The following is a 16958-nucleotide window of genomic DNA, read 5'->3' on the forward strand; positions in this document are numbered from 1 at the left end:
TTTGCTATCTGGGAGGGAAAAAATACGTATGTCTGATGGACTAATTGTTTCAACAGTGTTGAAGGAATGTGAGGCATAGGTTACAGATGAGAATGTATGAAGGAGGGTGAACTGTGGGAAATTAAATGCTTGAGGACACTTTGTGGTGTTAGGGGAATTGAGTACTTAATGATAAGGCAAGAGAGAGGCATAGTAATATGAAAAGTATGGCTCAGAAAGCTGAAGAGAGTATGCTCACATGATTGGGACATACAAAGAGAACGAGTGAGGGAAGGTTGACAAAGAGGATATATATCTCAGATGTGAAGGAGGTAAGGAGAATAGGGAGACCAAATTGGAGATGGAAGGATGGCATGAAAAAAATTCCGAGGGCTTATGACTTGAACATAAAGGATGAAAGGTGTGTACAGGATAGAGGGAAATGGTATGTTGTAGTGTACAAGGGACAACTTGCTGTCACTGGACTGAACCAGGGGAAAACACACAGAAAACTGTGGGGGTCTAGGTGTGGATGAGGGGCTGTGTTGTTGGTACATTATACATGAAAGCTAGAGAATGGATGAGTGAATGGTACCCTTTCTTCATCTGTTCCCATTGCTACCTTGCTAACACTAGCAATGGTAAACAAGTATGAAAGAAAAGAAAAATTATGTGAACTATTATCATCTTATAAAAAAAAAAAGTTATGTCCATACACTTTGTACAAAAGAAAATGCACCAGAAAATAAGCTATGCTTGATTTAAATCATGTACCAAGGCAGGAAAGTATATGGGAGTACATGCAAATGGGGGTATGAACAGAGTGATATAAGGGAATGTTTTTTATTATTCAGAAAGTTCTGTACATAATTAACCTTTGTGTATATTTGTGAAATATCACACCTGCAATACTGACAAGAAAACTTATGAGAGAAAGCAAACTGCCTCATAGTTACCCCATAAACAGTCCAAAGTCAAGGTTTCGACCATGGTAGATGTTCCCTGAGGTATCTTGAGCAATAATGGAGGTACAGAATGTAAATACTTCATAAAAAATATTGTATAGTGTAACTTCTGAGACTGGGAGCCCTGTTGCCTTTGCAATCCCTTTAATTTCACCAAAATAGGGTTGTGGAAGCGAGGATGCAATCTGTAACAAAAATATAATAACCATTTTAATCTTTTCTCATAAAATCTATTTGGATTTTTGTCCATTTTTTATATATAATTTCATGTGAATCACACCTGTATCACTGAGGCCAAGTAATCATTGAGCAGTGTTAACTGAATGGTACATTTTCTGTATCATGAATGTCTTACTACTTTCACTGCTAACCTTGAACTAACCAGCCATGGCTTGTGTGATAACCATAATGAAAGGAAGGCCAGAATTTTGTTTAAAATGACTGCCAATGACCCAAGAACTGGTTACCTAAAATTCATCCATCCAGATGTCCAAAATTCAATCTCCTCTGTCATAATGTTATGCTTCCTTTTGTATACTGTCTGTATAGCAACTACTTTTTATTTAGATGGTGATAATATTTTATTTTCTATACCATATAAGTTTTACTTGATGAGGGCTTGGGATATTCCAGATGATGATGTTACAGGAACGATGGAATGCAGATACAATGGTAGCATTTTGTTTAAGGAAGTGGTAAGGTTGGAGACCTTGACCTCTGTAAGTGAATTAACTTGGCATATAAGGTGAACAATATAAGGTGGCGGAATGCGTGCATAGTGCCATTGTACAAAGGCAAAGGGGATAAGAGTGAGTGCTCAAATTACAGAGGTATAAGTTTGTTGAGTATTCCTGGTAAATTATATGGGAGGATATTGATTGAGAGGGTGAAGGCATGTACAGAGCATCAGATTGGGGAAGAGCAGTGTGGTTTCAGAAGTGGTAGAGGATGTGTGGATCAGGTGTTTGCTTTGAAGAATGTATGTACTTAGAAAAGCAAATGGATTTGTATGTAGCATTTATGGATCTGGAGAAGGCATATGATAGAGTTGATAGAGATGCTCTGTGGAAGGTATTAAGAATATATGGTGTGGGAGGCAAGTTGTTAGAAGCAGTGAAAAGTTTTTATCGAGGATGTAAGGCATGTGTACGTGTAGGAAGAGAGGAAAGTGATTGGTTCTCAGTGAATGTAGGTTTGCGGCAGGGGTGTGTGATGTCTCCATGGTTGTTTAATTTGTTTATGGATGGGGTTGTTAGGGAGGTGAATGCAAGAGTTTTGGAAAGAGGGGCAAGTATGAAGTCTGTTGGGGATGAGAGAGCTTGGGAAGTGAGTCAGTTGTTGTTCGCTGATGATACAGCGCTGGTGGCTGATTCATGTGAGAAACTGCAGAAGCTGGTGACTGAGTTTGGTAAAGTGTGTGAAAGAAGAAAGTTAAGAGTAAATGTGAATAAGAGCAAGGTTATTAGGTACAGTAGGGTTGAGGGTCAAGTCAATTGGGAGGTGAGTTTGAATGGAGAAAAACTGGAGGAAGTAAAGTGTTTTAGATATCTGGGAGTGGATCTGGCAGCGGATGGAACCATGGAAGCGGAAGTGGATCATAGGGTGGGGGAGGGGGCGAAAACTCTGGGAGCCTTGAAGAATGTGTGGAAGTCGAGAACATTATCTCGGAAAGCAAAAATGGGTATGTTTGAAGGAATAGTGGTTCCAACAATGTTGTATGGTTGCGAGGCGTGGGCTATGGATAGAGTTGTGCGCAGGAGGATGGATGTGCTGGAAATGAGATGTTTGAGGACAATGTGTGGTGTGAGGTGGTTTGATCGAGTAAGTAACGCTAAGGGTAAGAGAGATGTGTGGAAATAAAAAGAGCGTGGTTGAGAGAGCAGAAGAGGGTGTTTTGAAATGGTTCGGGCACATGGAGAGAATGAGTGAGGAAAGATTGACCAGGAGAATATATGTGTCGGAGGTGGAGGGAACGAGGAGAAGAGGGAGACCAAATTGGAGGTGGAAAGATGGAGTGAAAAAGATTTTGTGTGATCGGGGCCTGAGCATGCAGGAGGGTGAAAGGAGGGCAAGGAATAGAGTGAATTGGAGCGATGTGGTATACCGGGGTTGACGTGCTGTCAGTGGATTGAATCAAGGCATGTGAAGCGTCTGGGGTAAACCATGGAAAGCTGTGTAGGTATGTATATTTTGCGTGTGTGGACGTATGTATATACATGTGTATGGGGGTGGGTTGGGCCATTTCTTTCGTCTGTTTCCTTGCGCTACCTCGCAAACACGGGAGACAGCAAAAAAAAAAAAAAAAAAAATAAGGTGAACAAATTAAAAACCATCTTTATAGGTGTGGAAGTCCAAGTTTTGCTTTAAGACATTGTATGTTGGTTGAGGATCTATCTGAGTGATGATGAAGAGTTTGTACATACCTCACTAAACTGGGAGTGAAGTAACATTATTTGATATACACTAATATACACACACACACACACACACACACACACACACACACTTCCTCATTGATTATCTTAAATGTAGTTCACTAATCACATTTCTATTAAATTTTGAGATAAAGTATAAGATGATATAGGCTTAGGGTAGAATTCTATAAGAACAAATGGGAATTTGAGGGCCAGAATGTGACAGAAAATGATAGAATATGACAGGCTACAAAATAAGGTTCCTCTGCAGTCCTTACAGATGAAACATGTGAAGACTTAACTAGCAAATACACTAATATACTAGTCTAGATCTGTTAAATCACTGTCTACACTGCATATTACATAAATCATGTAAAAACACATCCTGGTGTTAGCCCATATTTTCATCCAACTTACAATTACTTCAGAATTAAGCCAGACAACATATATCACCTTTTCGAGGTTGTTGTTGATGAAAGAGAAGACTTTCTGACCGAGCAGTGATATTGTCAGATTTCTAACATCATCAATGAGTGCAAGCATCTGTAGAAATAGTGTAAATGCAAAAATTTTGTGAGTCATCAGATGTCAACTTATGTAACAGCCTTAAAAATAGGTAATGATGCATCACAGTATAGGTAATGATGCATCAAAGTATATACCATCAGAATAAGGGAGAGAAAGTCAACTGTAACACTCAAAAGAGTAAGCTTTATGAATAAAATTATAACAAATAAAATATATATATATATATATATATATATATATATATATATATATATATATATATATATATATGCACTTCTTTTTCACCCTCAAACAGGAGAAATCAAATAATGTTCTAAGTTTTCCCATATCTTTTTTTGAATATCCATTTCATGTATCATACCATTAGTAGCCTACAAAGGTCTCTTTCATTGCAAGGAAGATATGGGAAAAATTTTGCTATTCTCAGCACCCTCTATAACCATCACTATTTGTGCAAGGCCATTACTAGGAGGTTCTGCATGAAGGAACCGACAAAAGTTATTAGGAGGCACACCTATGTATCACTTGAATAAAGCGAAGAAGAATAACATGAGAAATATGAAAATTTATGTGAGTGATTTTTGTGAGTGATTACTTCAAAAAAAAAAAAAAAGGGAGGAAGCATTTCCAGTATACTCATGCCTGTGGAAGAAATTATGAAATAATTGCATCAAATTTTTCTTATATAATCCTGGGGTAATGGAGGAAATTAGTAATAGACAATTAGTAAAAACCAAAACTATATTCGATCTATCTCTGATGCCCATTCCCTCAGGGAGCTCCCACCAAGGGGTGGTCGTTGCAAAAGAGTCTCCACTTATCCCTGTTCTTACATGCCTCTTTCGCATGCACCATTCCATGCATTCTTCCACTATTTCTGCCCCTCCAGTATTCATCCACCCTATTTGCACATGTCTCAGGGGGTCCTCCATTCACATCAACTTTCCCACCTCAGCAGTGGAGCATCAGGAACTTTAACTTCGAGGAAAAATCCTAGCTATTCCCCTTCAGATTGTAAAATACTTCTAGAAAGTCATAATACAGGAGAGAAGATTTGAGAGCTATAATACTGGAGAGGAGGATTGACAGTTATGATACTGGACAGGAGGATTGACAGTTATAATACAAGACGAGAGGACTTCTACCCTTCCGCTCCGACCCTACACCTTCCACAACATACAGGAGATATATGGGAGGTATTCTTTCTTTCCTATCCTAGTCACAATGATAATGATAATAATAATATCAGTTTAAGCATAATCTTATTTTACGTAGATTTTTCCCCTTACCAAAATTTCATAAACTTATCAGTAATATCCAGAGGGCTAAGAAAAGCTTTATTGAAAAAAAAAAGATTTCAAACTGTGACTTTCACTTCAAAAGAATTTTGGAAGCTTATCATTGTTACACATCTAAAATGGCAATGTATATTAAAAGTTCTACCAGTAAATCTTGAGAACAAATATGATGAAACACTTCAGTTCATTCTATCTGCAAGTTATAATTTCAAATATTTCAACCAAGAGTGAAGCAAGGCATGCTTCAAAAAATATTTCAAGATGTGAATGCTGATGTGTTTTGAAACATCTTACATGCCCCTTCTTTTCCATTAACAGCTTAGTCCATCTCTCTTCGGGTGTAAGGTCAAGGTTGATGGTATAGTGAGGTACAGCATCACTGCAATAAATAAGTAAAATGTTAATAACAGAAATAAAGGAAGCACATGATAATGATCTTGTCATTCCACTACCACTATACACACAAACCTCATATAGCATCTGCTGGAAGACATCAACCAGCCACAACCACCCTCTCGCAATAATACTAATCACAGTACACATCAACAGAGAACTGGAAACTGTTCCTCAACACATCCTCTACAAAAGACACTTGACACCATCCTCCACTGCACTACATAAACAATGACAGAAACACTAAAGTGAAAACTCAACAACACAATCATCCGTGGAACAGAAACATTCAAAAGCAACTATCAAAAAGAGTAAGGAAACTTTAAAATATCTAGGAACAACTCCCATGCCACAATACACTCATATTCTACATACCTTGTTAAACTCATTCAAAGCAAAATAATCTAAGAAAAATATATCAGCACAGTTGCAGTTAAGGTAATCTAGCTATGTCTGGCTCAGAAAATTTGGTCTGACTGCATAAGGTCTGAGATTTAGTTTTCAAGTCTTCAGCAAACCTATCATCATATGGTATGCAGGTGCAGATAAACATGCAAAGGCATGATGACTATTGTGCTTTAAGTAAAGGTATTTTGGAGAAAAACCTTATCCATCTACATAGCTAGCTATCTACTTACTATTTTCCTACTCCTAACTGAAGCACACATTGTCTCCTTGAGTCTCACACATAATACTTGACAGTATGTTTATTTTTCATACATATTCACCATTTCCCACATTAGCGAGGTAGCGTCAAGAACAGAGGACTGATCCTTAGAGGGAATATCCTCACTTGGCCCCCTTCTCAGTTCCTTCTTTTGGAAAATTAAAAAACGGGAGGGGAGGATTTCCAGCCCCCGATCCCTCATACAATTCTTCTTGAATCCAAATTTCCCAACTTTATAATCATATTTTAGATGTAGTCATATAAGATGTACCTTTAGGTTGTTGGTGTCCAAAGTGGTTTATGAACAAGGCATACTGGAAAGCCAGGAAGACATTTCATGCATCTAGCAACAAAAATGTGGAGAAGGATGATAGTTCCTTAATGTTTGGCATTGTCCTATTCTCCAAAATTAGCTAATGTAAGACAGGTACTTGAACAGTGATTTTAAGGCTGCCTTCTAATACAACAACACTATCAGTAATACCTTAATTAAAAGTAGGCCAAATTATCAGAAAACTGGAAGTGTTTACACTGTCAAATGTAAGCATGTAAAGATGTATGCATTGGCCAGACTGGTAGAACAATGACTGGAATTTATCAAAAAAAAAGGGGCTGACTGAATTGATGATTGGTTGGTGAGGATATTCAATGTATGTATGGTTCATGGTGAAGTGCCTGATGATTGGCAGAATACATGTATAGTGCCATTGTAAAAAGGCAAAGGGGATAAAGGCGAGTGTTCAAATTACAGAGGTAAAAGTTTGTTGAGTATTCCTGGGAAATTATATGGGAGGGTACTGATTGAGAGGGTCAAGGCATGTACAGAGTATCAGATTGGGGAAGAGCAGTGTGGTTTCAGAAGTGGTATACGATGTATGTGAGAAATACTTAGAAAAACAAACAGATTTGTATGTGGCATTTATGGATCTGAAGAACGTATATGACAGAGTTGATAGAGATGCTCTGTGGAAGTTATTAAGAGTATATGGTGTTGGAGGTAAGTTGCTAGAAGCAGTGAAAAGTTTTTATCAAGGATGTAAGGCATGTGTACAAGTAGGAAGAGAGGAAGGTGATTGGTTCCCAGTGAATGTCGGTTTGCAGCAGGGGTGCATGATGTCTCCATGGTTGTTTAATTTGTTTATGGATGGAGTTGTTAGGGAGGTGAATGGAAGAGTTTTGGAGAGAGGGGCCAGTATGCAGTGTGCTGTTGATGAGAGGGCTTGGGAAGTGAGCAAGTTGTTTGCTGATGATACAGCGCTGGAGGCTGATTCGGGTGAGAAACTGCAGTAGCTGGTAAAGTGTGTGAAAGATATATAAATATCTTTATATGGAATTTTTTAAACGAAATTAAAGGATATCTTACCTTCTAATGCACTTTGTTTAGGTATGTAGATGATGTTCTTTGTGTTTGGCCAACAAATGAAAATTTACAAATATTTCTCCCCTTACTTAACAATTTAGTACCTTCCATCAAATTTACTGTAGAAAATGAAAATAATGGTATGTTACCATCTTTAGATTGCATGGTCCACAGGCAAGTAAACAAGTTTAAGTTTAACATGTAGAAAAACCTATATGTATGCTCATATATCCATTATTACTCATCTCAACTTGACAGTTAAATTATCATCATTTCAATCTATGTTCCTTAGGGCATTATGTTTTTGAAGTCCAGAGTTTATTGATGATGAGTTTGAGAAGATATATTCTATTAGATCTAAGTTAAGGTACCCTAGACCTTTCATTGATAAATCCCTTAAGTTAGCAAAGAAATCATTTTATAGAGTTGAGCCCAAACCTCCCATTGATACCAAGAATCTTTTAGTTCTCCCTTTTAATAATAATTTTACTTTAATTCCCATGTTGTTTAAATCCTTTAATGTAAATGCTGCCTTCAGCAACAATAATACCATAAAGAATATCTTAATCAGGAATTCACCAGAAAATTCTCCTGGATGCATCTATAGAGTGCCATGTAGAAATTGTGATAAGTTTTATGTTGGGCAGACTGGTAAGGATCTTTCTGTTAGACTTAAGCAACATAAATATAGTACAAGAACGGGACAAGAATCAAATGCCTTGTTTAATCACGTTAAAAACTATGATCATTGTATTGCCTGGAGTAATGCCATCTCAGTTATTAACTCTATTACCACGAGAAATATCATTGAATCTTCTATTATTAAATACACAAAGAATTATAATCTTAATATTAGCAATGGTCTATACAAATTAGATAACTTTACAGTTGATAAAATTTGTAAAATAATAAGTTTATGAATGCTCGTTGTCTGTCTTGGACAATCGCATGTTTACCAAATGGCATCCTAGCTTCATCTCTTCGATGTACATCAACTGACTGTTGTATTTCTCTTGTGTCTCCCCTGATGATGTGATTATTACACGAAAGTGCACATGGGAACTTATCGTGTTTCATTTTCCCCGTAGACTCATTGGAATATATATATGACTGTAATTTGAGTCACAGGGTGGGGGAGGGGACGAAAGTTCTGGGAGCATTGAAAATTGTGTGGAAGGTGAGAACATTATCTTGGAAAGCAAAAATGAGCATGTTTGAAGGAATAGTGGTTCCAACAATGTTGTATGGTTGCAAGCCATGGGCTATAGATAGAGTTGTGCGGAGGAGGGTGGATGTGCTGGAAATGAGATGTTTGAGGACAATATGTGGTGTGAGGTGGTTTGATCAAGTAAGTAATGAAGGGGTAAGAGAGATGTGTGGTAATAAAAAGAGTGTGGTTGAGAGAGCTGAAAAGGGTGTTTTGAAATGGTTTGGTCACATGGAGAGAATGAGTGAGGAAAGATTGACAAAGAGGATATATGTATCAGAGGTGGAGGGAACGAGGAGAAGTGGAATACCAAATTGGAGGTGGAAAGATAGAGTGAAAAAGATTTTGAGTGATCGGGGCCTGAACATGCAGGAGGGTGAAAAGCGTGCAAGGAATAGAGTGAATTGGAACGATGTGGTATACCAGGGTCGATGTGCTGTCAATGGACTGAACCAGGGCGTGTGAAGCGTCTGGGGTAAACCATGGAAAGTTTTGTGGGGCCTGGATGTGGAAAGGGAGCTGTGGTTTTGGTGCATTATACATGACAGCTACAGACTGAGTGTGAACGAATGTAGACTTTGTTGTCTTTTCCTAGCGCTACCTCCTGCACATGACTATGAATTATGTACATGTGTATATATGTATATGTCTGTGTGTGTATATATATGTATACGTTGAGATGTATAGGTATGTATATTTGTGTGTGGACGTGTATGTATATACATGTGTATGTGGGTGGGCTGGGCCATTCTTTCGCCTCTTTCCTTGTGCTACCTCACTATGCGGGAGACAACAAAAAAGTATAATAGAAAAAAAAATATATATAAAGCCCTGGGACCCCTTTTAAGAGGATCCTGCAGAGTCAAGATTTCACTACAATCAGTGACAGGGAAATGATAAGACTCCTACTTTGGAGTTAGTTAGTCACTTTTGGCGAGACATGATCATTTGATGAACAGAGTAAGTTCCTGTCAAAGAACTTGCTTCAAAGAAGTCTATTTTGTCTCGAGTAATGACAAGAGTACTGACCTGGAGTAGGTATAAGGGTCCCTGGATAAAGGCTCCTGGGGTAATTTTTATCATTATTAATATTCATCAACTGATAAATGTACAAACTGTTTGGCACCACTTACCTCTGGTTGGGTGGGAAGGCATTTGTCTCACAGCCCGTGAACTGGAAAATAATGTGATCTTTTCAGATGAATGTATGTTTAATTCATAACTTCTTAAATTTCCCTAAAACTAGGCAGGTTCAGAGAATACAGCTCCATGTTAATCAAGTTAAAAAGGCTGAATTTACACTCCTTAAGAAGAAGAGGGCCAGAGAGGGTATGACTGAAGTTTGTAAATGGGTGAAGGGCATTAATATAGGTAACATGAATAAAGTTCTTGGAATGGAAGCACAGGATAGGACAAGAAATAATGGATTTATGTTAGAAAAAAATAGATTCTGGGCGGCCGTGTGTAAATACTGGTTCAGGAATAGGGTAGTAGATTTATGTAACCAGCTGCCAAGTACACTAGTGGAAGCTACAGGAGTCTTTATGTAGCTTCAAATGAAGGTTAGATGTGTGGGTTCAGGTTGTAGGGTGGAGAGACCACCTAGCATGGAGGCCAGCCAAGAAGAGTCATACAGTGTTCTCATGTGATGCCATACAATGACTCATCCCCACATGATGGCTGGCCTGATAACCCAACCCTCCTGACTAAATTATACATTTCGTTATCATAAAACAGGTTTCATGGCCTAACTAAATTATGATTAGAGACCTTAATCTACTAAACTATAACTAGAAACCTTAATCCACTAAACTATAACTAGAAAACTATAACTAGAGGCCTTAATCTGCTAAACTATAACTAGAAACCTTAACTACAACACCACGAGTGACTTACACGTCCTTAAATACACTGGTTGACTTATTTATCGAATGTCAAGCCTTGGAAGATATAAATGACTGGTACACACAAGTGATAATGACTGGTACACAGGAGTGATACATGACTGGTACACATGAGTGATACATGACTGGTACACATGAGTGATACATGACTGGTACACACGAGTGATAGATGACTGGTACACACGAGTTATACATGACTGGTACACAGGAGTGATACATGACTGGTACACAGGAGTGATACATGACTGGTACACACGAGTGATACATGACTGGTACACATGAGTGATACATGACTGGTACACATGAGTGATACATGACTGGTACACACGAGTGATACATGACTGGTACACATGAGTGATACATGACTGGTACACACGAGTTATACATGACTGGTACACAGGAGTGATACATGACTGGTACACACGAGTGATACATGACTGGTACACAGGAGTGATACATGACTGGTACACACGAGTGATACATGACTGGTACACAGGAGTGATACATGACTGGTACACAGGAGTGATACATGACTGGTACACACGAGTGATATATGACTGGTACACACGGGTGATACATGACTAGTACACATGAGTGATACATGACTGGTACACAGGAGTGATACATGACGGGTACACAGGAGTGATACATGACTGGTACACAGGAGTGATACATGACTGGTACACAGGAGTGATACATGACTGGTACACAGGAGTGATACATGACTGGTACACAGGAGTGATACATGACTGGTACACATGAGTGATACATGACTGGTACACACGTGATACATGACTGGTACACACGAGTGATACATGACTGGTACACATGAGTGATACATGACTGGTACACACGAGTTATACATGACTGGTACACACGGGTGATACATGACTAGTACACATGAGTGATACATGACTGGTACACAGGAGTGATACATGACGGGTACACAGGAGTGATACATGACTGGTACACAGGAGTGATACATGACTGGTACACAGGAGTGATACATGACTGGTACACAGGAGTGATACATGACTGGTACACAAAAGTGATACATGACTGGTACACACAAGTGATACATGACTGGTACAGTGATACATGACTGGTACAGTGATACATGACTGGTACACAGGAGTGATACATGACGGGTACACAGGAGTGATACATGACTGGTACACAGGAGTGATACATGACTGGTACACAGGAGTGATACATGACTGGTACACAAGAGTGATACATGACTAGTGCACACGAGTGATACATGACTGGTACACGCGAGTGATACATGACTGGTACACACAAGTGATATATGACTGGTACACACGAGTGATACATGACTGGTACACACGTGATACATGACTGGTACACACAAGTGATATATGACTGGTACACACGAGTGATACATGACTGGTACACACGTGATACATGACTGGTACACAGGAGTGATACATGACTGGTACACAGGAGTGATACATGACTGGTACACACAAGTGATATATGACTGGTACACACGAGTGATACATGACTGGTACACACGTGATACATGACTGGTACTCACGAGTGATACATGACTGGTACTCACGAGTGATACATAACTGGTACACAGGAGTAACTTACCGGCTCAATTCTGGCCTGTATGTAGGGCAATGTGAGGAGGAAGAGAAGCGCCTGCCTGATCATGGTGGGTCGTGCCTCACTGGGCTGGTGTTTACCTCACTCAGCTGTGTGTCATGCACTCACGCCTACCAACCCTACCCACACATCCTCCTCCCTCTAGCTTAATTCTCCCGACTCACTCACCCTCCTCCCTCTATCTTAATCCTTCCAACTCACTCATCCTCCTCCCTCTATCTTAATCCTCCCAACTCACTCACTCGCCCTCCTCCCTCTATCTTAACCTTCCCGACTCACTCACTCACCCTCCCTCTATCTTAACCCTCCCGACTCACTCACCCTCCTCCCTCTATCTTAATCCTCCCAACTCACCCTCCTCCCTCTGTCTTAACCCTCTCAACTCACTCATCCTCCTCTATCTATCTTAATCCTCCCAACTCACTCACTCGCCCTCCTCCCTCTATCTTAACCCTCCCGACTCACTCACCCTCCCTTTATCTTAACCCTACCGACTCACTTACCAGCCCCCCTCTATCATAACCTTCCTGACTCACTCACCCACCCACCTTCCCTCTATCTTAACCCTCCCGACTCACACCCTCCCTCTATCTTAACCCTCCCAACTCACTCACCCTCCATCCTTCTTCTATCTTAGCCCTCCCGACTCATTCACTCACCTTCCTCCCTTTATCTTAACCATCCTGACTCACTCACCCTCTTCCCTCTATCTTAACTCGACTCATCCTTCTTATTCCCTCTATCTTAACTCTCACAACTCACTTCCTATTATCTCTGTCTTAACCCTCCTGACTCACTTATCCTTCCTATTCCCTCTATCTTAACCCTTCCAACTTATTCACTCACCCTTTCTCCTCCCTCTGTCTTAACCCTCCCAACTCACTCACCATCCTCCCTTTATCTTAACCCTCCTGACTCACTCACTCTCTCCTCACTCTATATTAACCCTCCTGACTCACTCACATTCCTCCCTCTATTTTAACCCTCCAGACTCGCCCTCCTCCCCTATCTTAATCCTCCTAACTCACTCACCCTCCTCCCTCTATCTTAACCCTCCCAACTCACTCACTCACCCTACTCCCTCTATCTTAACCCTCCTGACTCACTCTCCATGTGTCTTAAACCTCCTGACTCACTCACACTTCATGAAACCCTCTAGAGCCATCTGGGGTGTGAGTAATGACTGCAGGCTAGAAGGGTTGTGAAGTGACCCTAAGATTGTACTATGCATGCAGGTCATTAATGCCGTTTGGGATATGATTATTTTTACACACCAGTTTTCCCACCATCAAAGGAGCTGTACTTGCTTTAGGATAATCAAAATCCTTTCAGTTTTGTGAGCTATTTATTGTGCTACTATATGCCACAGGGGAGTGGAGGTGATGGCTGACATCAACATAATCTAGTGTCCATATGCTGTCACAATTAAACACACCTAGCATGACCTCTGATGACGACATCAAGCTACTTCAAAGTCAAAGCACAGTTCTTACAAATGCTGAGCAGAGGAGCACACAGATACACCAAATCTCCTCCTATGGTCTCTTGCCAGGATCTGAGGCTAAACTAGGGTCAGCACATAGATCCTAATGATACAACATGGGATGATATCAAGGCATCCTCGTATCTGACTTCAACCTTCCCCCACTTCACGTGGCAATGCGTTTAAAACTAAATGTACATAAGAGAAAATTAACAGATCTGCAAAATTCACTGTACAATTGGCACTTAACATGTAAGTACTTGATAGAGCCACAAATCACATATCCCCATAAAGGATCCCATGTGGACCTTACAACTTATACTTTGAAAGAACAAATGTACAACTGTATAATTAATTTTGATCATAACTTTCTTATCCAGCCTAATAAATGATTAGATACATTGTACGATAAAAGTTATTTGAGAAATGTTATCAATGATTGCTCAAGGTGTTATGAAATAAAATTGGAGTAACTGATTATCAATGAAGTGGAAAGACTTCTTGAAAACCTTTTAGTAAGAAAACCTATCATATGAGAAGGCACTTTTAATTAGGAAACTTATATCCTGTACTGTTGCACAAGATGCTGTATCATTTTCTGAATCATCTGTGGGTCTATTTCTTTTTTAAAGTGGGTGAGGAGCTAGGGCCCTACCTAGCTGCACCTCTAATAGTGGAATAAAATACATATATCTCTGGGAACTTTTAAGATTTTCTCTTGTCTTTTTGACTGGTTAGAAGCACACAAGAATGTGGGATCCCCTTAAGTATGAGGTCTGAAGTTACTGTCTAACTCACCTTTACCTCTGCAAAGCACTGAGAAACATATGGAACAACTGTTCACTCTTTTGTCCATTTCATGATGGAGTATTGATTTTTCCTGTTGTCTATTGTGTGCTAGTGAATCTGTCGATGTGGCACAGTGTTGGTGCCATGACAATACAGGTGGGATTTGTCAATGTGGTGTAGGGCCATCCAACTCGGGTGTATCCTGGAGGGTGACATGGCAGGTATTTGGGGTCTGACAGGGGGCGTTCTCCAACTCGAGAACCAGGAGCTTGTTAGTGCCCTTTCTCAGCACACCCTGAGGCACGTACAGTGTTACTTGTGGCCCAACTACTGGCCAGTACCGCCCCAGACAAAAGTCATTTACCCACGCTAAACCCTGCAGGTGATACCAAGGGAGAAAGGTCACATTCAAGATTTTAAATTAGTTTAACAATAATGAAAGTCAGCAGTCCTTTAAGAAAAAATCAACATAACACTAGGAGGGTCAGTGACAGCTGCATAGTGAGCCAACACTTCAGTGGTTGTCAAGCCTCATCCACAATTGGATTGCTGACATTCTCGCCACAAACATACAATCTAGGTCACACATAACACTTCACAACACTTAACTCACACAACTTATTCTTCCTAACTCTAAACTTTTCTGTGGTAAGTGCTATGCACTAGCTCTGCCTTTTGGCAAAATGATTGGAGCAATAGATGGATGTAGTAGATTGGAACATTAGAAATGAGCATTAGGTAGAAATAGTAGGTAGTAACATTAGTTGGGAGTATTAGGTAAGAGCCTCTGATAAGCTAGGCTAGAGTTACCCTATGTCAGCGGCCTGTTGAGGGTGTGGCATAAAAGCTAGGAAGTGACACTGGAGTTCACCTGTTCTGGAAACTCTATTGCTGAAGCCACCCTAAAGGGAACAGGTGCCAGAGATATAGATAGATAGACAGCTGTAAAGAAGTATTTCATAGCATAAGGGTTGTGAATGATTAGAAAAAGCTAAGTGATGAATTTTAGATGAAGATACTACCTGTATGAAGAAAATAAGAATCTTTTATGACTGTAAAGGCATTTTCTGAGATAGTGCCCCACACGTGCAGCACTCCCTCCCTATACTGTAAAAACATATAATTATGATTAGCTAATCACACACACACTGACAAACTTCATGCACATGGGAAAACAGAATACATATTAACATCATATGCTGAGGTAGAAATGTCACACACTGGAGATAACTTCCACATTGAAGGGGAAGGACGGGTCACACATTCACCTCAAGTAATGGAATGAAATAACACATCATCCCTCTAACCTTCCTGTAGACATTTTTGTCCACTCCTGTATTACTCCCCCTTCTTTCAAGAAGATGCTCTGTGGAAGGTATTAAGAATATATGGTGTGGGTGGTAAACTGTTAGAAGCAGTGAAAAGTTTTTATCGAGGATGTAAGGCATGTATACGTGTAGGAAGAGAGGAAAGTGATTGGTTCTCAGTGAATGTAGGTTTGCGGCAGGGGTGTGTGATGTCTCCATGGTTGTTTAATTTGTTTATGGATGGGGTTGTTAGGGAGGTGAATGCAAGAGTTTTGGAAAGAGGGGCAAAAATGAAGTCTGTTGTGGATGAGAGAGCTTGAGAAGTGAGTCAGTTGTTGTTCGCTGATGATACAGCGCTGGTGGCTGATTCATGTGAGAAACTGCAGAAGCTGGTGACTGAGTTTGGTAAAGTGTGTGAAAGAAGAAAGTTAAGAGTAAATGTGAATAAGAGCAAGGTTATTAGGTACAGTAGGGTTGAGGGTCAAGTCAATTGGGAGGTAAGTTTGAATGGAGAAAAACTGGAGGAAGTAAAGTGTTTTAGATATCTGGGAGTGGATCTGGCAGCGGATGGAACCATGGAAGCAGAAGTGAATCATAGGGTGGGGGAGGGGGCGAAAATCCTGGGAGCCTTGAAGAATGTGTGGAAATCGAGAACATTATCTCGGAAAGCAAAAATGGGTATGTTTGAAGGAATAGTGGTTCCAACAATGTTGTATGGTTGCGAGGCGTGGGCTATGGATAGAGTTGTGCGCAGGAGGGTGGATGTGCTGGAAATGAGATGTTTGAGGACAATGTGTGGTGTGAGGTGGTTTGATCGAGTAAGTAATGTAAGGGTAAGAGAGATGTGTGGAAATAAAAAGAGCGTTGTTGAGAGAGCAGAAGAGGGTGTTTTGAAATGGTTTGGGCACATGGAGAGAATGAGTGAGGAAAGATTGACCAAGAGGATATATGTGTCGGAGGTGGAGGGAACGAGGAGAAGTGGGAGACCAAACTGGAGGTGGGAAGATGGAGTGAAAAAGATTTTCTGTGATC

General features: G+C 40.1%; 2 protein-coding genes across 2 annotated transcripts in view; both read right to left on the minus strand.

The window, feature by feature from the left end:
• LOC139761193 (acid ceramidase-like) overlaps positions 1-12619 on the minus strand; it is a 32130-nt gene extending 19511 nt beyond the window's left edge. Inside the window, exons 1-5 of the mRNA XM_071685223.1 lie at positions 12333-12619; positions 9945-9985; positions 5479-5563; positions 3812-3901; positions 936-1129 (exon numbers count right to left, since the gene is read on the minus strand). Of these exons, the coding sequence (XP_071541324.1) occupies positions 936-1129; positions 3812-3901; positions 5479-5563; positions 9945-9985; positions 12333-12395 (473 nt within the window). The 5' untranslated portion in view covers positions 12396-12619. The remainder of the gene's footprint in view (positions 1-935; positions 1130-3811; positions 3902-5478; positions 5564-9944; positions 9986-12332) is intronic.
• Positions 12620-13673: 1054 nt separating this feature from the next.
• LOC139761229 (beta-galactosidase-like) overlaps positions 13674-16958 on the minus strand; it is a 43659-nt gene continuing 40374 nt past the window's right edge. The window contains exon 11 of the mRNA XM_071685272.1: positions 13674-14995. Coding sequence (XP_071541373.1) covers positions 14786-14995 — 210 coding nt within the window. The 3' untranslated portion in view covers positions 13674-14785. The remainder of the gene's footprint in view (positions 14996-16958) is intronic.

Source organism: Panulirus ornatus, chromosome 39 (genome assembly GCF_036320965.1).
Source record: "Panulirus ornatus isolate Po-2019 chromosome 39, ASM3632096v1, whole genome shotgun sequence".
In the NCBI taxonomy this organism is placed as follows: Eukaryota; Metazoa; Arthropoda; class Malacostraca; order Decapoda; family Palinuridae; genus Panulirus; species Panulirus ornatus.